The sequence below is a fragment of the Acipenser ruthenus genome, chromosome 51 (genome assembly GCF_902713425.1).
Source record: "Acipenser ruthenus chromosome 51, fAciRut3.2 maternal haplotype, whole genome shotgun sequence".
Classification (NCBI taxonomy): domain Eukaryota; kingdom Metazoa; phylum Chordata; class Actinopteri; order Acipenseriformes; family Acipenseridae; genus Acipenser; species Acipenser ruthenus.
Window position 1 is genome coordinate 1,627,320 of NC_081239.1, and position 19,072 is coordinate 1,646,391.

The window sequence follows — 19,072 nt, forward strand, 5'->3', positions numbered from 1 at the left end:
GAGGGAGAGAGCAAGAGAGCAAGAGGGAGCGAGAGAGAGAGAGAGAGCGAGAGGGGGAGAGAGCGAGAGAAGGGGAGAGAGCGAGAGAAGGGGAGAGAGCGAGAGAGAGAGAGAGAGAGAGAGAACAAGGTTTATCAGTAACACAGCCGCAAGCCAATACAATTGGTTTTCATACAGCGCCTCTCATAATGGAGTTATCACAAAAGGCGCTGAACAATTAAGAATAACCCAAATCAAAAAAGTCAGTTTTATACTGCTTTTAAAAATGAGCGAGAAAGCGATTTGGACAAGTGAATACTCAGGGAGCAAATTCCTGAATCTGGAAGCGTGATTAGAAAAAAAAAGTTCTTCCGCCCACAGAGACGAGGCAGAAAGAAGGAGCAGGGTCGGGGTCAGTTCCTGTTTTTCAATTCCAATTCCAATTCCCTTTTAATCAATTCCAACACATCGTTGATCGAAATTACAGTTATCAGTATTCTGTTAAAATGAGCTTCTCACAGTGGCAACTAATGACTTCAATTGAAGTTGCTGTTTGTTAGTTAATTAAAATTGGCTACAAAAGGAAAGCAGTTGAACAATCTCAACCATCATTATGTCTCTAAAATATCAATTCCAGTCCTTCGAAGGAATTGGAATTGGGAATTGATTTTAAAAAGGTATTGGAAACAAAACTGGAATTGACTTTCAACAGCCAGTCAAGTTGTCGGTACAATGAGAAAGTAGGACTTACTAGGCTGTAGAATTGCGGGGTCCCTATTAAATATATATCTTTAAAAGAGGGTTCCTCCAAACAAAAACGTTTGAGCACCGTCGGTACCAACGGCCTGGATTCTGATCAACTCAAGTGCTAAGAAACGTCCTTTGCTTAAGCCATGGTGGTAATCTTCCTGAAAGAGCAGTCTGTGAATGGCAAGGCGCTTCGCCTCTCACCTTGTCTGAAGCCAGGATCTTGAAGGAAGCCATGACCTGCTCGGCGGTGTCCGTCTCACCCGTCTCTCTGGTCATGAAGTCGATGAAGGCCTGGAAGGTCACGACCCCTGTGTTGTTGGGGTCAACCAGAGTCATGATGCGGGCAAACTCCACCTCACCCTGGGAGAGAGATGGAGAGAGGGAGGGAGGGAGAAAGTAAGTGAGAGAGTGTTGGGGCTACCTGAATGTTGTAACCACGGCATCCAAGTTGAGCTGCAGTAAATTGAATCTGCTTAAATACTTGAGTTACTTTTTACTATTTGATCACAGAGCCCCTTGAATAAAGTTTATTTTTCCTTAAAAAAACTTTTATAGATGACATTCTATGATAACGTTACTACTTCATTCTAGCAGGGACCCCAGTAATTGCATACATTGGTGGCAGAAGTGGGATCTGTTTCCGCCAACAGAATTGGTGGCAGAAATAGTATCACTATACTTATTTTTTTTGTCTTGTTCACTAAGGGGGAGGGCACGTTACTGAGCAGCGAATCTTTGTTTTAAAAAAACAATTAGGGGGTTTATTTTTCCCCCTTTTCAAATCAATAAAAATCAGAGCTTTGAACGTTCGATCAAACGGAGGCTCTGATACTGTGACTGGGGTCTTTGTCTCACCAGATCGTAGCCCATGGAGATGAGACAGGCACGGAAATCGTCTGGGTCCATCATTCCATTCCTCTTCTGCAGGGGTGAGAGGTCAGAGGTTAGGACTGGAACAGGCAGGAGGTAACCGACATAACTTACACACTTCCATAACTTACACTCAGTGTCTCAGAGTCTCTCAGTGTTAGTTCAGTCTCAGAGTCTCCCAGTGTTACAGTTCAGTCTCTCAGTGTTAGTTCAGTCTCAGAGTCTCTCAGTGTTACAGTTCAGTCTCAGAGTCTCTCAGTGTTAGTTCAGTCTCTCTCTCTCTCTCTCTCTCTCTCTCTCTCTCTCTCTCTCTCACCCGGTCGAAGTGGTTGAAGGAGGCTCGGAACTCGTTCAGCTGCTCCTGGCTGATTCCCTTGGCATCGCGGGTCAGGATCTGGTTCTCCACCTCGTTGATGGTTCTGGCGATGGTGGTGAGGAGCTGCTCCCAGCCCACACGGATGTGCTGCGGAGAGGAGAGGGAGAGAGGGGACATAGTTATTCTCTCACCTCCTTGGAGCTGTCTGTGTATAGATTCGTTATTAGTTTGCTTGCTGCATGAGAGGAGAGGGGAGCGCTAGTTGGGGAGTGTGTATCGGGGTACGTCCTTGTTGAAGGAGGGCAGGGAGGGAGGGAGGGAGGAAGGGTGTATATAGCGTGTCTCGGTACCTCCATGGTGTAGTTGGTGTGCTTGTTGTCGAAGATGAGGGCCTCCTGGATGAGCTGGTGGTCTCCCTCCAGCTTGTCGATGTTGGATTTGTAGTTGATGATGTTCTGCTCGTACTGCTTCAGCTGGTTCATCTGGTCCTCCAGAGAGCTTGAGATCTCCACCGAGATGTGTCCGATCTCCTGGAACACAGAACAGCACGCCAGGGTCACCCCACTGCTCAACTCCCATGCATTCAAATATTGTAACCAACACAGCTTGAAATGTATTCAGTGGCAAAAATGATCATGTTCACATTCGTTCATAAAACAGGATTTATATACGACTGGATCAAAAAGATGTAAAGCAAATCAGTGCACGAATGAGGTCTGAAATCAATAACACCCATTCTACTGTACAGTAGAGACAGTAACTCTCCTTAATAGGAGATTGTGCATCAGAGCTCCTTTCAGAGTCAATTAAAGAGTAAATGCATTGAAAGCAAACTTCTGTAGTAAATGTATTGCACTGTGAAGTGGAACACCAGGTCAGCGGTGTTTGTATCTGAGCTCCTGCTGTACCTCCATCTTGGTCTGGATCCAGGGTCCGATGATGTTGGCCTGGGCAGCGAACTGGCGCCTCAACCTCTCGTTGGCCTGCTGGCGAGCCACCTCCTCCTGCAGCATTTGGTCTCTGTGGGGGACAAGGTGCTTGACCTGCGGGAGGGAGAGGGACAGGGGGCGGGGTCAGAACGGTACTCTAACAATGGGGAGTCCCAGAGAGGGGGCGGGGTCAGAACGGTACTCTGTAACAGTGGGGAGTCCCAGAGAGGGGTCGGGGTCAGAACGGTACTCTGTAACAATGGAGAGTCCCAGAGAGGGGGCGGGGTCAGAACGGTACTCTGAAACAGTGGGGAGTCCCAGAGAGGGGGCGGGGTCAGAACGGTACTGTGTAACAGTTGGGAGCCCCAGAGAGGGGACGGGGTCAGAACGGTACTCTGTAACAATGGAGAGTCCCAGAGAGGGGGCGGGGTCAGAACGGTACTCTGAAACAGTGGGGAGTCCCAGAGAGGGGGCGGGGTCAGAACGGTACTGTGTAACAGTTGGGAGCCCCAGAGAGGGGACGGGGTCAGAACGGTACTCTGTAACAATGGAGAGTCCCAGAGAGGGGGCGGGGTCAGAACGGTACTCTGAAACAGTGGAGAGTCCTAGAGAGGGGGCGGGGTCAGAACGGTACTCTGTAACAATGGAAAGTCCCAGAGAGGGGGCGGGGTCAGAACGGTACTGTGTAACAGTTGGGAGCCCCAGAGAGGGGTCGGGGTCAGAACGGTACTCTGTAACAATGGAGAGTCCCAGAGAGGGGGCGGGGTCAGAACGGTACTCTGAAACAGTGGAGAGTCCTAGAGAGGGGGCGGGGTCAGAACGGTACTCTGTAACAGTGGGGAGTCCCAGAGAGGGGGCGGGGTCAGAACGGTACTCTGTAACAGTGGGGAGTCCCAGAGAGGGGTCGGGGTCAGAACGGTACTGTGTAACAGTGGGGAGTCCCAGAGAGGGGGCGGGGTCAGAACGGTACTGTGTAACAGTGGGGAGCCCCAGAGAGGGGGTGGGGTCAGAACGGTACTCTGTAACAGTGGGGAGTCTGGTAGGGCAGCAATGATACTCACAGCCTCCCACTTGTTGACGATGTCTTGGGGGGACAGGTTGGTGTAGGGGTTGATGCCGGACAGCTTGATGCCGTAGGTCTGTGCGATCTTCACAATCTCGTTCTGGATCCCCATGGTGGCCATGCGCTCCTTATCAGCCTCGGGCAGAGTGGCTTTGAACTGCTCGTGTGCTGTGATGAGACTCTGAGAGCAGGGGGAGGAGAGGGGGGTCAACACAGCCAACTACACCCACACACACACACACACACCCTCTCTCTGTGAACATGTGGTGCAGCTCTCTCTCTCTTCTCCTGGATCTCCTCCTCTGCACTATGAATGGATCCTGCAGCTCTCTCTCCTTTCTCCCCTAATCTCAACCCCCCTCGTCTCTTTCCTCTCTCACCTGAATCTGCCGTTATGAACATCTCTCGATCTCCGTCTCCCCCTCTCTCTCTCTCCCCTCCCAACTCTCTCACTGTCTCTCCCCTCTCTCTCTCTGTCTCTCTCTCCCCTCCCTCTCGCTCTGTCTCTCCCCTCCATCTCTGTATGCCTCCTCTCTCTCTCTCTTCTCCCCTCTCTCACCTGGATCTCCTCGATGCTGTGCACTATGAACATGTCCTGCAGGTCCTCCATGGCTCCATCCATCCAGTTGTTGAAGGGCGCCGCCCTCTTGGCGAACTCCAGGTACAGCTGGTCGATGGTCTCCCACAGCTTCTCAACTCGCTGCAGACAAGAACCATGACATCACCCCGTTAAAAAACCATGACATCATCCAGTTAATAACCATGACGTCAGAGAGGTGACATGAGAAGGAACTGAAAAGCCAGCAGGGTGCTGCCCTACCTCCAGGGAGTCTCTTCTCTTCTGGGTCAGGGTGCCCAGGCTGTCCCACTGGTCACAGATGCCCTGGCAGCGGGCATTCACAGTGGAGGCGTCATGATAATCCAGCTCACTGGAACACAAGAGTGGGTTAGAGAGACAAACCCCATCCCCTGATTAGCCAAGCCCCTCCTCCATTCGAGATAAGTTCCTCCTCCAACTAGCAACATGCCCCTCTTTCACGATAGTGCGAAAAGTCACCATCACCCATCTCCCCATCTCTCTCTCTCTCTCTCGATGTCCTGTGAGATGGAATGAGTGCCACTCTGCCCCGATTATAATCCAGGTCACTCTGAAAGATCCTCTCTCTTCTCTCACCCCCTCCCTATCCACTTTTCTTAGCCCCACCCACTTTCCCATCCTGTGTGCCTCCTTCTCTCTCTCTCTCTCTCTCTCTCTCTGTGTCTCACTTGAGCTCCTGTGCGATGGCTGCGATCTGCTCCACTCTGTCCTGGTGTGCTGCCAGGTCGCTCTCAAAGGCCTCGTGTTTCCTCATCAGAGCACGGATCTCCATCAGGGAGCACGACTCATAATCCTTCTGAGACAGCAGGCTCTCCTTGCCTGCAGGGGGCGAGAGCGAGTCAATACGGCCCCGTGATCACACCGCACCAGCCTGCTTACCCCATGCTACACCTCAATATACCCTAGGATAACAACAGTGTGTCCCAAGAGGAGCTAAAGGACAACCTCCCTCAGCCAAGCCAGTAGGAGATACTGTACACTGGCCTGGTCGATCTCATTATACCTGTATTTGAAATGCAGAGGTCAACTCCAAACTTGCAGGGGAAGCACTGGCAATGGTAATGTTAATATAAGGGGTGGACTCTAGTCTCTCTCTGGTCCCTATGGTATCTGGTCCCTCTCTGGTCCCTCACCGTTAGTCCAGGACTCGTGCAGGGAGCACTTCTGCTTGAATTTCTCAGCCAGGTGATCCAAGCGTTCCAGTCTGCGAATCTCAGTGAGCAGCCACTCCTCATAACCCTTCTCCACCTGCTCCAGACCCTTCCAGGCGTTCGCTATGTCCTGCAGGGGGAGAGGTGGTGGGGGGGAGGGAGTCAGACAGGGGGAGTCAGAGAGGGGTTCGGGGTGTGCGGTTTGGGGGGTCCTCTTACCGAGACCATCTTCCCCTCGGAGGGCATGAAGGCGGGCCGGTTGCTCAGCCTCAGCTTGGTCTGCAGGGTGTTGAAGTTGATCTCCAGCTGGCATTTCTCCTGCACGCGGGGGGGCTTGTGCACGCGCCGGTAATCCCGGAAATCCTCCAGCTTCTGCTGCATGGCGCGCATCGTCTGCTCCGCCACGCGGTTCTCCAGCCACGGGATCGTGCGCCGGATCCACTCCAGGAGCTGGAGACAGAGAGAGAGGGAGAGAGAGAGGGAGGGAGAGGGAGAAAGAGAGAGAGGAGGGAGAGGGAGAGAGAGGGAGAGAGGGGGAGAGAGAGAGAGCAGAGAGACAGAGAGAGAGAGTGGAGAGATAGAGGAGAGAGGAGGGGGAGAGAGAGGGAGAGTCGTGTCTTAAAGGATCTCAGAGATTCTGCCTCAGCAACATGACTAGGTAACCCATTCCATCTCCTCATCTCTGTGTGAAATAGTGTCTCCTTCCCTCTGTCCTAAGTCTCCACTTAATTACCAACTGTCTTCTGCTCCTGGTTTCTGTGCTGCACTTAAAGCATTGAACAGAAGAAAAGTTTGGGACAGAGAAGAGGTCGTTCATCCGCCCCTACTAGGGACATCAAATTGAAAAGCCTTTTTTTAAATATTCTCAGTGTTTTAGATCCTACTACGTCACCCGATAGGCTATTCCATGCATTTATAACTCTCTGTGTCACAAAGTGCTTCCTACCTTCTGTTCTAAACTCGACTCAGCTTCTATTAATGCCCTCTTGTTCTTCTCTCTGTGCTGAATTTGAAGTCATGGCTTGGGTTGACTTTATCATGACCAGTTAGGATTGTAAAGACTTCAAAATCAAGTTTTTTTGTATTTGTATTAATGGCTCAAGCCTAGAATTCTAGGTGATGCAAAACATGTGGTCACAGCTGCACACAGAACTCCTGTGAAAGGCTGGAGTAACCATGATCCTAGTTTTTTTTTTTGCAGTGCAGGGTTTGTTCCCAGTTTGCCCCCCGTACCTCGCTGGCCAGTTTCTCATACTCCTCCATCAGCTTCTCATTCTCCTGATTGACAGCCAGCACCTTACAGATTCTGTTAGCCGCAGTCTCAGCCTGGGGGGGGGGGGGGAGAAAGACAGGCATTGAGAAAACACAGCGCCCCCTACTGCACAGCAAACACTATGGCGCACAGCTGTGTTAAAAAGGAAAAACTGACAAACAGGTCTTGGTGTAACCGAAAGGGCGGTAGGGGAGGTCGGAGATATTATCACGTTTTAATCTATAACAAAAGGATCTAAAAAAAGGCAGACACATATCACAATAGTGCATGGGATGTTCCTAATAGGGCTACTTAATGATAAACTGTTTTATTAAAAGGACCAATCTTACATGAGATAGGGAGAGTATGCATTCATCCCTTCTTATACAAGAACCACCTGGTAAACTACAGTATACTGTGTTGGTCTTGTGTCACCATACAGACAATACGTACCTCCATTACGATACGCTGTGTAAAGAAATGATCCTGATTCACTCTTTCTCTCGCTCTCTGTCTGTCAGTGTGTCTCTCAGTGTCAGTGTGTGTCTCTCTCTGTGTCACAGTGTGTCTCTTACCTGTTCTGCCCCAGCGAAGGCATGGTAGAAACAGGACACGTAGGTCATGATGGCTTTCTCGTCGGGCTTGGGGGTGTTCACAATATCTGACAGAAAACACACACATTCATCACACAGCATGTCAGAGAAGGGGTTAAACTCCTAGCACGGTCACCCCAGAACCAGCGGTCTGCAAAGCTGCAAAACCTCGGAGAGACCACGGCCTCTACACATTTCTATAACTAACAGCTAATATGCAAGGACTTATATACACCACTGTGCCCGTGTTCCCTAATGAGCTGGCCTAGGGATCCAATAACATGATTATGGAAGTTACTAGAAAATTCTTTAGGGCAAAAATGTAATTAGCCCACCAGGGCAATTCAGGGATGGAAATAAGACTCCTGTTGCATAACGGCTTGATCCACTCCTGGTTTTACCATGAGTTTAATAACACAAGCCTGTGTTACATATACACTCCGGCTGATCAAGCGTGTAGGAAAACCTGGAATGGGTGGAATTGCTATGCAATAGGAGTCTTATTTCCATCCCTGCGATTAATCTGTTTCTGAATGTTTCATTTAGGCTTGCAAAACTAAAGCCATGGCATTCACTAATTGTTTTCCCATGGTTCTGAATATGCTTTACCAGACCTCTCTGTGCTTTACAATGCTTCCCTATGCTTTACCATACCTCTCTGTGCTTTACAATGCTTCCCTATGCTTTACCAGACCTCTCTGTGCTTTACAATGCTTCCCGATGCTTTACCAGACCTCTCTGTGCTTTACAATGCTTCCCTATGCTTTACCAGACCTCACTATGCTTTACAATGCTTGCCTGTGCTTTGCCATGCTTTCGTTGTGCTTTATTACATGTTGCTGTGCTTTTACTATATTGAACTCATATAAGGGTTAACCAGACTGCTCTCTGCTCTCACCCTCAGCATCCAGCATCTTGGGGATATCCAGGTACTTCTCAGCCACTTCGAAGGCAGTGTTCAGGTTACCAACTGGGTCATCCTGGGAGAGAGATGCCTGTTATTACTCTCTGTAAAAGCTGCAGCATCACAGCCCTGCCAATGGTTTAGAGTCGCTTTGTGTTTCTGTTTCAGCTGTCATGAACAGGCGCGCTGTGGCCTCAACAGAGCTCTCAGAATCATGTCTGCTACCCTCCGAGTACATCTGGCACACCAGAGTGTAACCATTAAACTGTTCCCCCCTGCAACAACCCTAGTGGGTGTAAAATTACATCTGTAGACATGATTTTGAGAGCTCTATTGAAGGCACAGTCATGCTTTGAACTTCTTTCTTTTAAAAAAGTGACCAGGGAAACAGAAAGTCATAGAAAGTGAAATACGTTCGTTAGAATTAATTCAAATAAAGCTGATTAACAGTTATTAACGAGCTAACTAGCATGTTGAAATTGAAAATGGTTAGTTAATAAATTACCCACAATTCAAAAACACCACTAAAAGAAATTATAAATTGATGACTTTTTTTTTTTAATTTAGTGTGTCCAGTTATAATTCCCCCCCTGATTTTCTCCCAATTTGGAATGCCCACTCGCTTTTCTCCTCCACGCAGCGGCCGTCCTCCGATCCCACGACCAGCCAGCTTCCTTTTTCACCCAGGAACTCGAGAGCGGATTTCAGAGAGCTGTCGCCCTCTGGAGGATAAAGGCCAGCCCTGCAGGTGTCCGCTCTGAGCTCACTGGGCGCCTGGCCAGCAGGGTCCGCTGTAGAGCGATGAGGAGAAACAGCCCAATGGCAGCGACAGAGCCAATGCGATGCTCCCTTCGGAGTCCCCAGAGAAAAATCAATGACTTCTAGTCAAGATGTTTGTCGCTGAATTCTACAAGGTTCTTATAGTAACACTGCTTAGTGAAGATGTTGCGACTGGTTTATCTAGTTAAGAGCTGGGGAGTGAGGGGCTTGCTTTTCAACTCTGATTCCATGTTTTCAATTTGTTAAGGCACTTTCTCGCACCCTTGTGACGCAGTGTTAGTGAGCTCGCTGCTGGCAGTGTAAGAGAGGCACCTTTCTCAGTTTGGAGTAGTCGATGAGGTCGGGTCTGTGTCTGTGAATGAGAGCGCACAGCGCCAGACCATCCTTCCAGCTGACAGGGGCAAACACGGCACAGCCAGGGAGAGGAGATCAGCCAGGGAGAGGAGATCGACCAGGCAGAGAGAGAGAGAGAGAGTACAGGGAGAGGAGAGGAGAGAGGGAACAGGGAGACAGGAGAGAAGAGGAGATCGACCAGGCAGAGAGAGAGAGAGAGAGAGAGAGAGTACAGTGAGAGGGGAAGAGGGAGAAGAGAGACAGGAGAGGGGGAGGGAGAAAGAGACAGATGGAGTACAAGCGAGAGAAATGTGGAAAGAAAGAACAAAGGGATGATAGTAAGAGTAAGAAAGATAGAGAAAACGAGACAGAGCGAGGGAGAAAAGAAAGGGATTAGATTGGAAGTCAGGTGAAAATAAACTGAAAAAAAGGTGAAAAAAAAGCATTTCTAACTGAAGACAGGAAGAGTCCAGATTCAAAGTGTTGAATCTACAGAATCACAATGAGAGGGTTGAAAAGACCAGGGGCAAAGGACTAGCAAGGAATTCTTTTAACACAGGATTTTAAAAAGTAACACAAAGGAAAAAACAGACATTATTATTATTATTATGAATTAGTCAATTTAGCAGACGTTTTTTTCCAAAGCGACTTACAGAGACTAGGGGGTGAACTATGCCTCGTCAACAACTGCTGCTGCAGAGTCACTTCCAATCGGACCTCATTTGTTTTACGTCTCATCCGAAGACTTCTTGTGGAAATGGTCTTGTTTCAAATTTTTTTTCAGTGCCACTAGCATGTGATCAAACTACATTTTACACTTCGTTTTTTCTTGTAAACAGGTAACTCTGTATGAGCCAACATCCTTAGTAAAGCTACTAAGGTGTGGCATCAACAGCTCTACTCAGCCCTACTGAGGTTGGGACCCGTACGTGCTGATCCTGTCTGTCTGTCTGTCTGTCTGCCTGCCACACTCTACACAGTAACCACGATAACTGCCTTGATGTTGCACCAGATTGCATGTGAGTGTAATTAGAACTGTTCAGCATTAAAACAATTATGAGGACCCTCTATAGGTCGGGAAAGCACACAGTGAAATAGTGACGGCTGACCTCGTGTCTGAGGTCGTCACATGACGGTGATCGTGACATCATCATGAAGGGAGCGGCTTCAGACGGATGGAAGCGCTTGTGATCCGTTCACATATAAAATGATATTTTGGAACTTAAAACACATTTTAAAAATCTAGCACGGTGTTTATGAGAAGAAGCCACGCCCACCTGATGTGGAAGTTCTGCACGTTGACATTCCTGTAGGGGGCAGTCTTCCTCTGGCACCACAGCAGCAAGCCCTCCTTAGCCGAGGTTTCTGAAAACACAGAGCGAGGAGAGCAGTCAGTGACACACGGAGAGCCGAATTCGCAGAGCCCTGCACTGCCACACAACAAGCACAGCTGGCCCGGACTTGAACTACATTAAGAAGATCAGAACATTCAGCAGCTCATCCAGTTTCGAGCAGCTGATTGATCTCAGAACTTTGTCAAGTCGGGTCTTAAAGGATCCCAGTGATTCAGCCTCAACGACATGGCCAGGTAACCCATTCCATCCCTTCATCACTCTCTGTGTGAAGAAGCGTCTCCTTCCCTCTGAGTCTACACTTAATTGCCAACTGTGTGTTCTCTGGTCCTGGGTTCTGTACTGCACTTAAAGTATTGGTTAACTAAGCCAACTCCTTTGAAGATTTTAAAGACTTCAGGTCATATCCTGCATGAGATAGCATTCGGTAGCCCAAGATCAGTGGTAACGCAGGTCTGAATACACCCCCCATCCCCACCCCCACCCCCACCCGTGGCCCCACTCACCCTCTACGGAGATGTCCTGGATGGCGAAACGCAGGATGATAGTCCAGATCATTCCCAAGGTCATCTTGCAGTTTCCATCAACGATCTCTGAGGGAGAAAAAACAGCAGTCAGTCACACAGCCATCCTTTATCATACTGCTGCAAACACACAAGACTGCTGGGTTTGGACAGACTATCAGCTGGCCTTCAAACATTACAGTTAAAACCCCCTAACCCCCTCATACCAACAGCCAATTATCCAACAGCCCACAGTTTCATACTGAGGTTCTGTTATAACTCAATAATGGAACGCCAAATAAAGCATGGCGGAGGAGGTAGTCTCATGCTGGATGTTACGATGGTGCTTGAGCAGTTTTTGGTGTACACAGCTCCTCACCCTCTGCTCCGATGGACACCAGCTTCACCCCCTTGCTGCAGATATAGTCCAGGGCCTTGTTGACGTTGGCGATCTTGTGGAATCGCATCTTACCCTTGTCAGGTTTGGGCAGCCTCTCGCCTACATGGAGACACAACAGTAAATCAGACCCGTGCTGTACAGGGCAGACAGACCCCTGCTACAATTACAGCCAGTACAAAGCGGACTGTTTTTGCTGTGACTTTTCTAACTTCCCTTGAAACACATTTTTATTGGTTGGATATACCAGGTACTAATGACAACCTTAAAACACGTTTTGATTTGATGAATATATATACTGTACTAAATAATTATAAAATGAGCAAACATACGTGTTTCGCAAACACACAACAGAAAATACAACAAGTTTAACTTGCCAGCATTCAGAGACCTTTTCTTCTCAAGATCTTTATGTACAGCTAGGGCCAAAAGTTTTGCATCGGCTAGAATTTTAGAATGGAGCCATAAATCAAAACAAAATAAACTATATGAAGATAATTTAGATCTTTTATTTAACATCATGTAATCAAAGAAACTACATAATGAGGTCGCAAAAGTCTACCGGAAGCCATAATAGCAGTACAGTAGTATTTCATGTTAGATTTTGAAATGTCACATTTTTAAATTCAGTTTTTCGTTAAGTATATGGAAAACTACAAAGCGGTGTGTAATTCAATATGTTAACTTAACATTATTCAGCAGGTTTCATTTGACTTTATGAAGCAAAACTAGAGGGTGATTCTACAGGGTGATGCAAAACTTTTGGCCACAGCTGTAGTATCAGGCACTATTCAATATCTGGACAACTTTCAGATCATAGTCGTATAGTTTTGTGTTTTAAATTTCTTGTTGGTTTAACAAGATCAGTAGCAGAAAGCGCCACAGACTAGATCAATAGCCTGGTTCAGGACCGGGCCAGAGTCAGATGGGCAGTGGAAACAGGTCAAGTCTTACCGGAGATGACCTCCAGCAGCAGCATGAGTTTGAGTCCATTCCTGAAGTCCTCGTCAATGTTCTCGATCTGCGTGCCGGCCTTGCGCAGGTGAGAGTTACACCAGGCTGTGAAAGTCTGAGAGACAGAGACAGAGAGGGGTGAGCGGGACAGCCATGCTTAACCCCTACAGCAGTGCTTCTCAAACTTTTTGGACCACGCCCCCCCTTCCTCTTGTCTGTGGTACTCGATGCCCCTCCCCCTGTCCTCCACACACATCTACATACACTGTGGGGGAAAAAAAACAAACAACATGCCTCTGGCTTCTCTGCTGCTGTTGTGTTTGTTTCTTTCGTACGGATCAGCCACCCATCCATCGAAACAAAAGCAAACTTAACACTGCAAATGATGTGTCCAGCACTCACTAATAAAGTAAGCTGATGAACTACGTACCTCACCATAGATAGCAGTGGACTTCGCCCAATGATACGCAAGCTTAAATAAAAAGGCACCAGTCAGATGCACAGCGCCCTCTAGCAACTTTGACAAGCCAGGAGGTGTCCGCAGTAAGATTTGCTTCAAGTTATTACATATAGGTTAAGATATGCGCGTTAATCAAAACAAAAAACTTCTCCCAACCCCACCCCCCCCCCCCGCCCCCCCCCTCCCCACGGGATACATTCTGCGGACGACCAGATCTATCCTGTCAATACATTTTAAACCTGTTTCGTGAGTTATCAAGGGACCCAGGGTACACCAGGGAATACCAGGAGAACACGCCCCACACCAGGGTATACCAGGAGAACATGCCCCACACCAGGGTATACCAGGAGAACATGCCCCACACCAGGGTATACCAGGAGAACATGCCCACACCAGGGTATACCAGGAGAACATGCCCCACACCAGGGTATACCAGGAGAACATGCCCCACACCAGGGTATACCAGGAGAACACGCCCCACACCAGGGTATACCAGGAGAATACGCCCCACACCAGGGTCTACCAGGAGAACACGCCCCACACCAGGGTCTACCAGGAGAACATGCCCCACACCAGGGTATACCAGGAGAACACGCCCCACACCAGGGTATACCAGGAGAACATGCCCCACACCAGAGTATACCAGGAGAACATGCCCCACACCAGGGTATACCAGGAGAACATGCTCCACACCAGGGTATACCAGGAGAACATGCCCCACACCAGGGTATACCAGGAGAACATGCCCCACACCAGGGTATACCAGGAGAACATGCCCACACCAGGGTATACCAGGAGAACACGCCCCACACCAGGGCCATGCCAAACCCAATCGGGGAGACTGTGTCTTTAAAAGCTGAGACTGGGGGATGGTTGGAATGCTCCTGCCCATGAAATTTGATGTAGCGTGGAAGGAGAGACAGGCGCACAGATGTCCCTCCTTCAAATCAATCCCTATGCCACACATAACCAAATTTAGACAAGGGCCCGGGCCAGGGCCGGGGAGCAAGGAGGCTAAATCAGTCCGCTGTGGGACGCCCAGGAACAGCTGAGAGAGGGGCAGGATTCCTGAGTCAGCCCCCCCACCCCTCCTCCTGCCAGACTCCCGCAGCGACATTTAGTTCCCTTCCACTGACTTTCAATGGAGACATTTTTGATAAAAATCAGTAAAGGAAAAGATTGAGTTCCTCCATCTGTCTGCACCTATTGATTCAATATTTTTTCAGTTCTCTAACCTGTGTTATAACTGCGATTTGTAAAGTTCAAAAACACTAAAAGAAACTTAAAATTCAGTGACAAACGTTTAGACTGGAAGACTTTTTCAATGTCTTGGATAAAAGTGTCTACCAAATAAATATTATTATTATTTATTTATTACAATTGTTACAGGATATCACATTATTTTTACATACAATTACATTATTTTTACACATTATTTTTACATACAATTACCCATTTATACAGTTGGGTTTTTACTGGAGCAATCTAGGTAAAGTACCTTGCTCAAAGGTACAACAGCAGTGTCCCCCACCTGGGATTGAACCCACGACCCTCCGGTCAAGAGCCCTAACCACTACTCCACACTGCTAAATAAATAATAAAATAACCTGATCACGAATGTGGGCAAAGTTTGATCAAATCCAGGCCAACAGTTCGAGATACAGCTTTTAGTACCTCAAGAATCTGTATTGAAGAATGACTGTACCAAGTTTCATCACAAATGAAAATCAGCAGGTCTAGTTACAAAAAAGCATGTTCTACTGTCTGCATTCACGGTATGTCGAATAATTTCTTGTAAGTTTTATAAAACTTATTACAAACTTTTTACCAGCTCAACCAATTACAAACTCTGACACAGATTACCGAGCAAGGGTTGCTGGTGAATGAATGGAAACCAGTAGGCTTATCAGTTGCAAACCCCCCCCCCCCCCCCCCCCCCCAAAAAAAAAACTGCTTCCTGTCTTTCAGGTGACACTATGGAAGAGTGTGGCAAACACACACCAACGAAATACATCTGACTGCAAAGCAAACAGAATTACTGAAAGAACCCACTGCCCCCTCTCACCCTCCTGGTCAGCTGTGCTCCATTCTAAACCTCACCTACATCTGTCACTGTGATGGATCATCACCCTTCACAAAGCATTTGGCTGTGTATTCATATCCAGGCAGGGTTTATATTAGCCGATCAGTCCACCTGCTCTCTGGTAATTGTTAGCAATGGGAATGTGTGCCTCGTGTCCTTTGCTTATTAACGAGGGGGCAGCCTGTGGTGCTTCAACCCTGGATCAGCATGGCTGGTCAAACCTGGGATGGACGACCTCCAAAGAAAAGCAGGTGTTCAGTCTGCTGGTGCTCCCTGGGATAAAAAAAAATCCTTCTACATGTTTACTGCAGTAATATTGCCTTCTTCCAAGGTTAGATTACGCATTCACCTTATTTTAAAAGGTTTGCCCTGTTTTTTTTAAAATGCTTTACCATACCTCTCTGTGCTTTCTTATACACAAGACAACACAAGCTAGCATCTTTTCTCTTGTTACAGCAAAGTGCGCTTGTCTGAAAGAGGGGTGCAATCTTGCATTTTGGGATAACTCTCGGTGCTGTAAAATGCTCTAGAAATTCAGTCATGTCTAATCAGGGTATGGACTGATCAAATCAATCCCTAATCATTCTCTAACACCTTGAAATAATCCAATTTTCTTGTGATTGTGTTGCGATAGCCCCAATGGTCCAGCGTTGCTTACTGTGTACACAGAAACCCAGACCAGCCACAAAACAACCCCACAGATTATACCCTGCGCCCTGGAGACCTGACCTGCATATCAGATCCACAGCTAACATTAGAGGAGGCACGTGGAGGAGGTATGGGAGAGATCCACTGAGCTCAAACACCCTCAAAACCCTGACCGGAGGAGAGCCAGCCAGCTTCACAACACTCTCCAAACGACCAGAGGAAGGGATTGCTTATTCACAAGCCCCTCTTTGTGGGATCTAAGCGGTGGACGAAAGGGGACCCCTTTCAGCCATGGTATGGCTAGCTAACCAATGTCTCAATGAGGCTGGCAGCCTGGACAGCCTTGCAGTGTTTATTATTAGGCTTTTCTAGCTAATAACCAGCAGCAAAACAGCCTGAAAATAAACTAGATGCCAAAAAAGGAGCTTTAGTCACACCTGAACATTTTGCTATGAATTCAGGAACTCATTTTGTCCTCTTGAGATCCAGAGATGGATTCATGTCCTTTCTCCCTCTCTCTGTGACTGCCTGGAGTCAGAGTTATTGATTTTTTTTTTTAGTTATTAAATTGATTATTTTTTTGCATCTTGTTGGTTTATATTTCCTTGTCGTCTCTGTTTATTTTTATCAATCTTCGTTTGAAATTAGTGAGTTATTTTTCACGGCTTGTCTTGCCTACAGACTTGTCTTCCTCAGTCGGTGTGATATTTCGGAGAGTTCAGTACAGAAGTGCTTGATGTATTCATGTTTGCTTACTAAAAAAGTGAATGGAGAAACTCTGCAGAACAAGCAAGAATGAAATAGTTTTGATCACGACTCTGCTCTGCTCCGGATAATCATGAAAACTCAACTCAACATACTTCAATAGCAATTATAAAGAAATAATGTACAGTTTCCAACATTTACAAATGGAAGATAACAGTAATTACATTACTGTGCCAGCAACACACATTGAAATGTTATAAAACAATACAAAAACATGTGTTTTCATTACTTTGTTCTCTCTCTCTATCTAATATAGGGTGAGCATTGAAATATTTAGGAACTCCATGCTTGACAAAAAGTACCAACTGCACAAAAGCAAGTCTATGGATACAACTGCAAGACAAAACTAATCAAATTACAGCCGACAATTTGAGAAAGTACCCAGACGCAATGCCACAAAGATGCCAAGCTGTTATTGAAGGTGGGCGTGCTAAATATTAGCATCAAAGACATTCAGACATCGCTGTGGTTTTAGTTTTGAATTCGTTTCATGCAAGGTGAGTTTGCAAACATGAATAACCAGCTTCTGTAGTAAATTAATATTTTTTTTGTGTGCAAAGCTCAATAAATCACAAATCTTGAGGTGTTAATAAATTTGCACACTACTGCATATGCAGAAAACGTGTGCCCTGTGCCATGCGGTCAAACCACCGCCTGCTCTATACCCTCTTTGCAGGAGATTCCATCTCCAGGGAAGGGTAATTAAGGACTTTGTTTCCAGTAATCATTTCTTAATGACTTGCACCTTAAACACATCTTTGAAACGCTCACATTAGAAATGTCTTTCTATGACGTCTCCACAGTAATATGAAAAAGCAGAAAAGGTCACTATTCTTTGCAAAGTCTTTCATTTGGAATTGTCAGGGAACGGAACTAGAAAATAAACTCGCCAGCCAGCAGGACAGAATCGCTCTGCTGTACAGACATCAGTTATACATTGCTTTCTGATTTATATCAACAAATATGAACATGGCTATTTCTGCCACTGTATACAGCTCTGGCCAAAAGTTTTGCATCACCTAGAATTTTAGGATTGAGACATAATTTAAAAAAAAAACAAACTATATGAACATAACTGATTTATTTTATTTAACATTGAGTAATCAAAGAAACTACAAAATGATATTGCATAAGTCTACCATAATACAGTATTTCATGTTAGATTTAGAAATGTCACATTTTTTCAATTGTTGTCAGTGTTTCTTGAAGTATGTGGAAAACTACAAAGCGGTGTGTAATTCAGTATGTTAACGTAACCTTATTCAGCAGGTTTCATTCGACTTCATGAAGCAAAATGAGTTCATTCTACAGGGTGATGCTAAACTTTTGGCCATAGCTGTACATGTCAGTTTGTTTGAAAACCATGTGCCCCACCATCACTAAATAATAATAATAATAATAATAATAATAATAATAATAATAATAATAATAATAATAATTTTAAGTCACGTTCCATTGAAAACAATATAGTCTTCGGATCACCTCTTTCTTCTCTAAGTGTCATCTCACGCAGTATTTATATTCCAACACATTCTAGATCACTTGTGTTACTAACATTGTAATAAAACTGGTGTAATCTGTATTAAGTGTTCAGACTGTGTTTTAAAAGGGTGCCATACCATGCGCATAATCTATATTAATATAACAATAAACATTTAGCAGAAGCAGAATTAGCAATAATGCTTCCTGATTGTATTCAGCTGGGGCTGTTAATTAGTCGATAATGATCGCAGTATTTCAGACCCGGCAATAACTTTGGTTTGGGTCCCTTACTTGCAGTTACAACAATAGCAGCGCATGACCCTGCCTGCTTCTGCAGCACGCTCCACGCTTCCAGCGCTATTAATAAAACAGAGATGGCAGGTTATTGATTATCACATTATCAGGGAGCTCTCAGCTGCCAGCTTCCCAGCACTGGAGAGAGAGAGAGAGAGAGAGAGAGAGAGAGAGAGAGAGAGAGAGAGAGAGAGAGAGAGAGAGAGAGAGAGAGAGAGAGAGAGAGAGAGAGAGAGAGAGAGAGAGAGAGAGAGAGAGAGAGAGAGAGAGAGAGAGAGAATGAATGCATCCAGACTTATAAAGCACTCAGCAGGGCTGACTTGAGAAATGTTAGAACGAACTTACTAAATACATTAAGAAAACTGTTCTTCTGCTTTAGAGGCAAGAACATGTTGGAAAACTGAACCATGTGGTCGGTTTTGTGGTTTGAATTCAAATTCAATGGCTTTGTTCGCCTTTATAGTGCAATTGTTTAACTAGACACTTTTTCAGTGTCTTCAATGTGAAAAAAAAACTTGTTTGTCATTGAATTTATGAAGTTCCTTTTAGTAATGCTACACCAAGCAAATCTGACCAATATTGCCTATACGCAGAATTGGTATGTATGGATTTTTAT

The 19,072-nt window shown here is 46.3% G+C and overlaps 1 protein-coding gene across 1 annotated transcript in view; it reads right to left on the minus strand.

Annotated features, from left to right (window-relative positions):
• LOC117418841 (alpha-actinin-2-like) overlaps positions 1–19,072 on the minus strand; it is a 30,109-nt gene that overhangs the window by 2,145 nt on the left and 8,892 nt on the right. Inside the window, exons 2-20 of the mRNA XM_059015701.1 lie at positions 12,725–12,839; positions 11,753–11,872; positions 11,377–11,463; positions 10,796–10,883; positions 9,498–9,576; positions 8,400–8,481; positions 7,484–7,569; positions 6,890–6,982; positions 5,876–6,106; positions 5,639–5,786; positions 5,174–5,324; positions 4,728–4,836; positions 4,467–4,607; positions 3,906–4,088; positions 2,824–2,958; positions 2,266–2,445; positions 1,916–2,062; positions 1,585–1,650; positions 931–1,089 (exon numbers count right to left, since the gene is read on the minus strand). Coding sequence (XP_058871684.1) covers positions 931–1,089; positions 1,585–1,650; positions 1,916–2,062; positions 2,266–2,445; positions 2,824–2,958; positions 3,906–4,088; positions 4,467–4,607; positions 4,728–4,836; positions 5,174–5,324; positions 5,639–5,786; positions 5,876–6,106; positions 6,890–6,982; positions 7,484–7,569; positions 8,400–8,481; positions 9,498–9,576; positions 10,796–10,883; positions 11,377–11,463; positions 11,753–11,872; positions 12,725–12,839 — 2,400 coding nt within the window. The remainder of the gene's footprint in view (positions 1–930; positions 1,090–1,584; positions 1,651–1,915; positions 2,063–2,265; positions 2,446–2,823; positions 2,959–3,905; positions 4,089–4,466; positions 4,608–4,727; positions 4,837–5,173; positions 5,325–5,638; positions 5,787–5,875; positions 6,107–6,889; positions 6,983–7,483; positions 7,570–8,399; positions 8,482–9,497; positions 9,577–10,795; positions 10,884–11,376; positions 11,464–11,752; positions 11,873–12,724; positions 12,840–19,072) is intronic.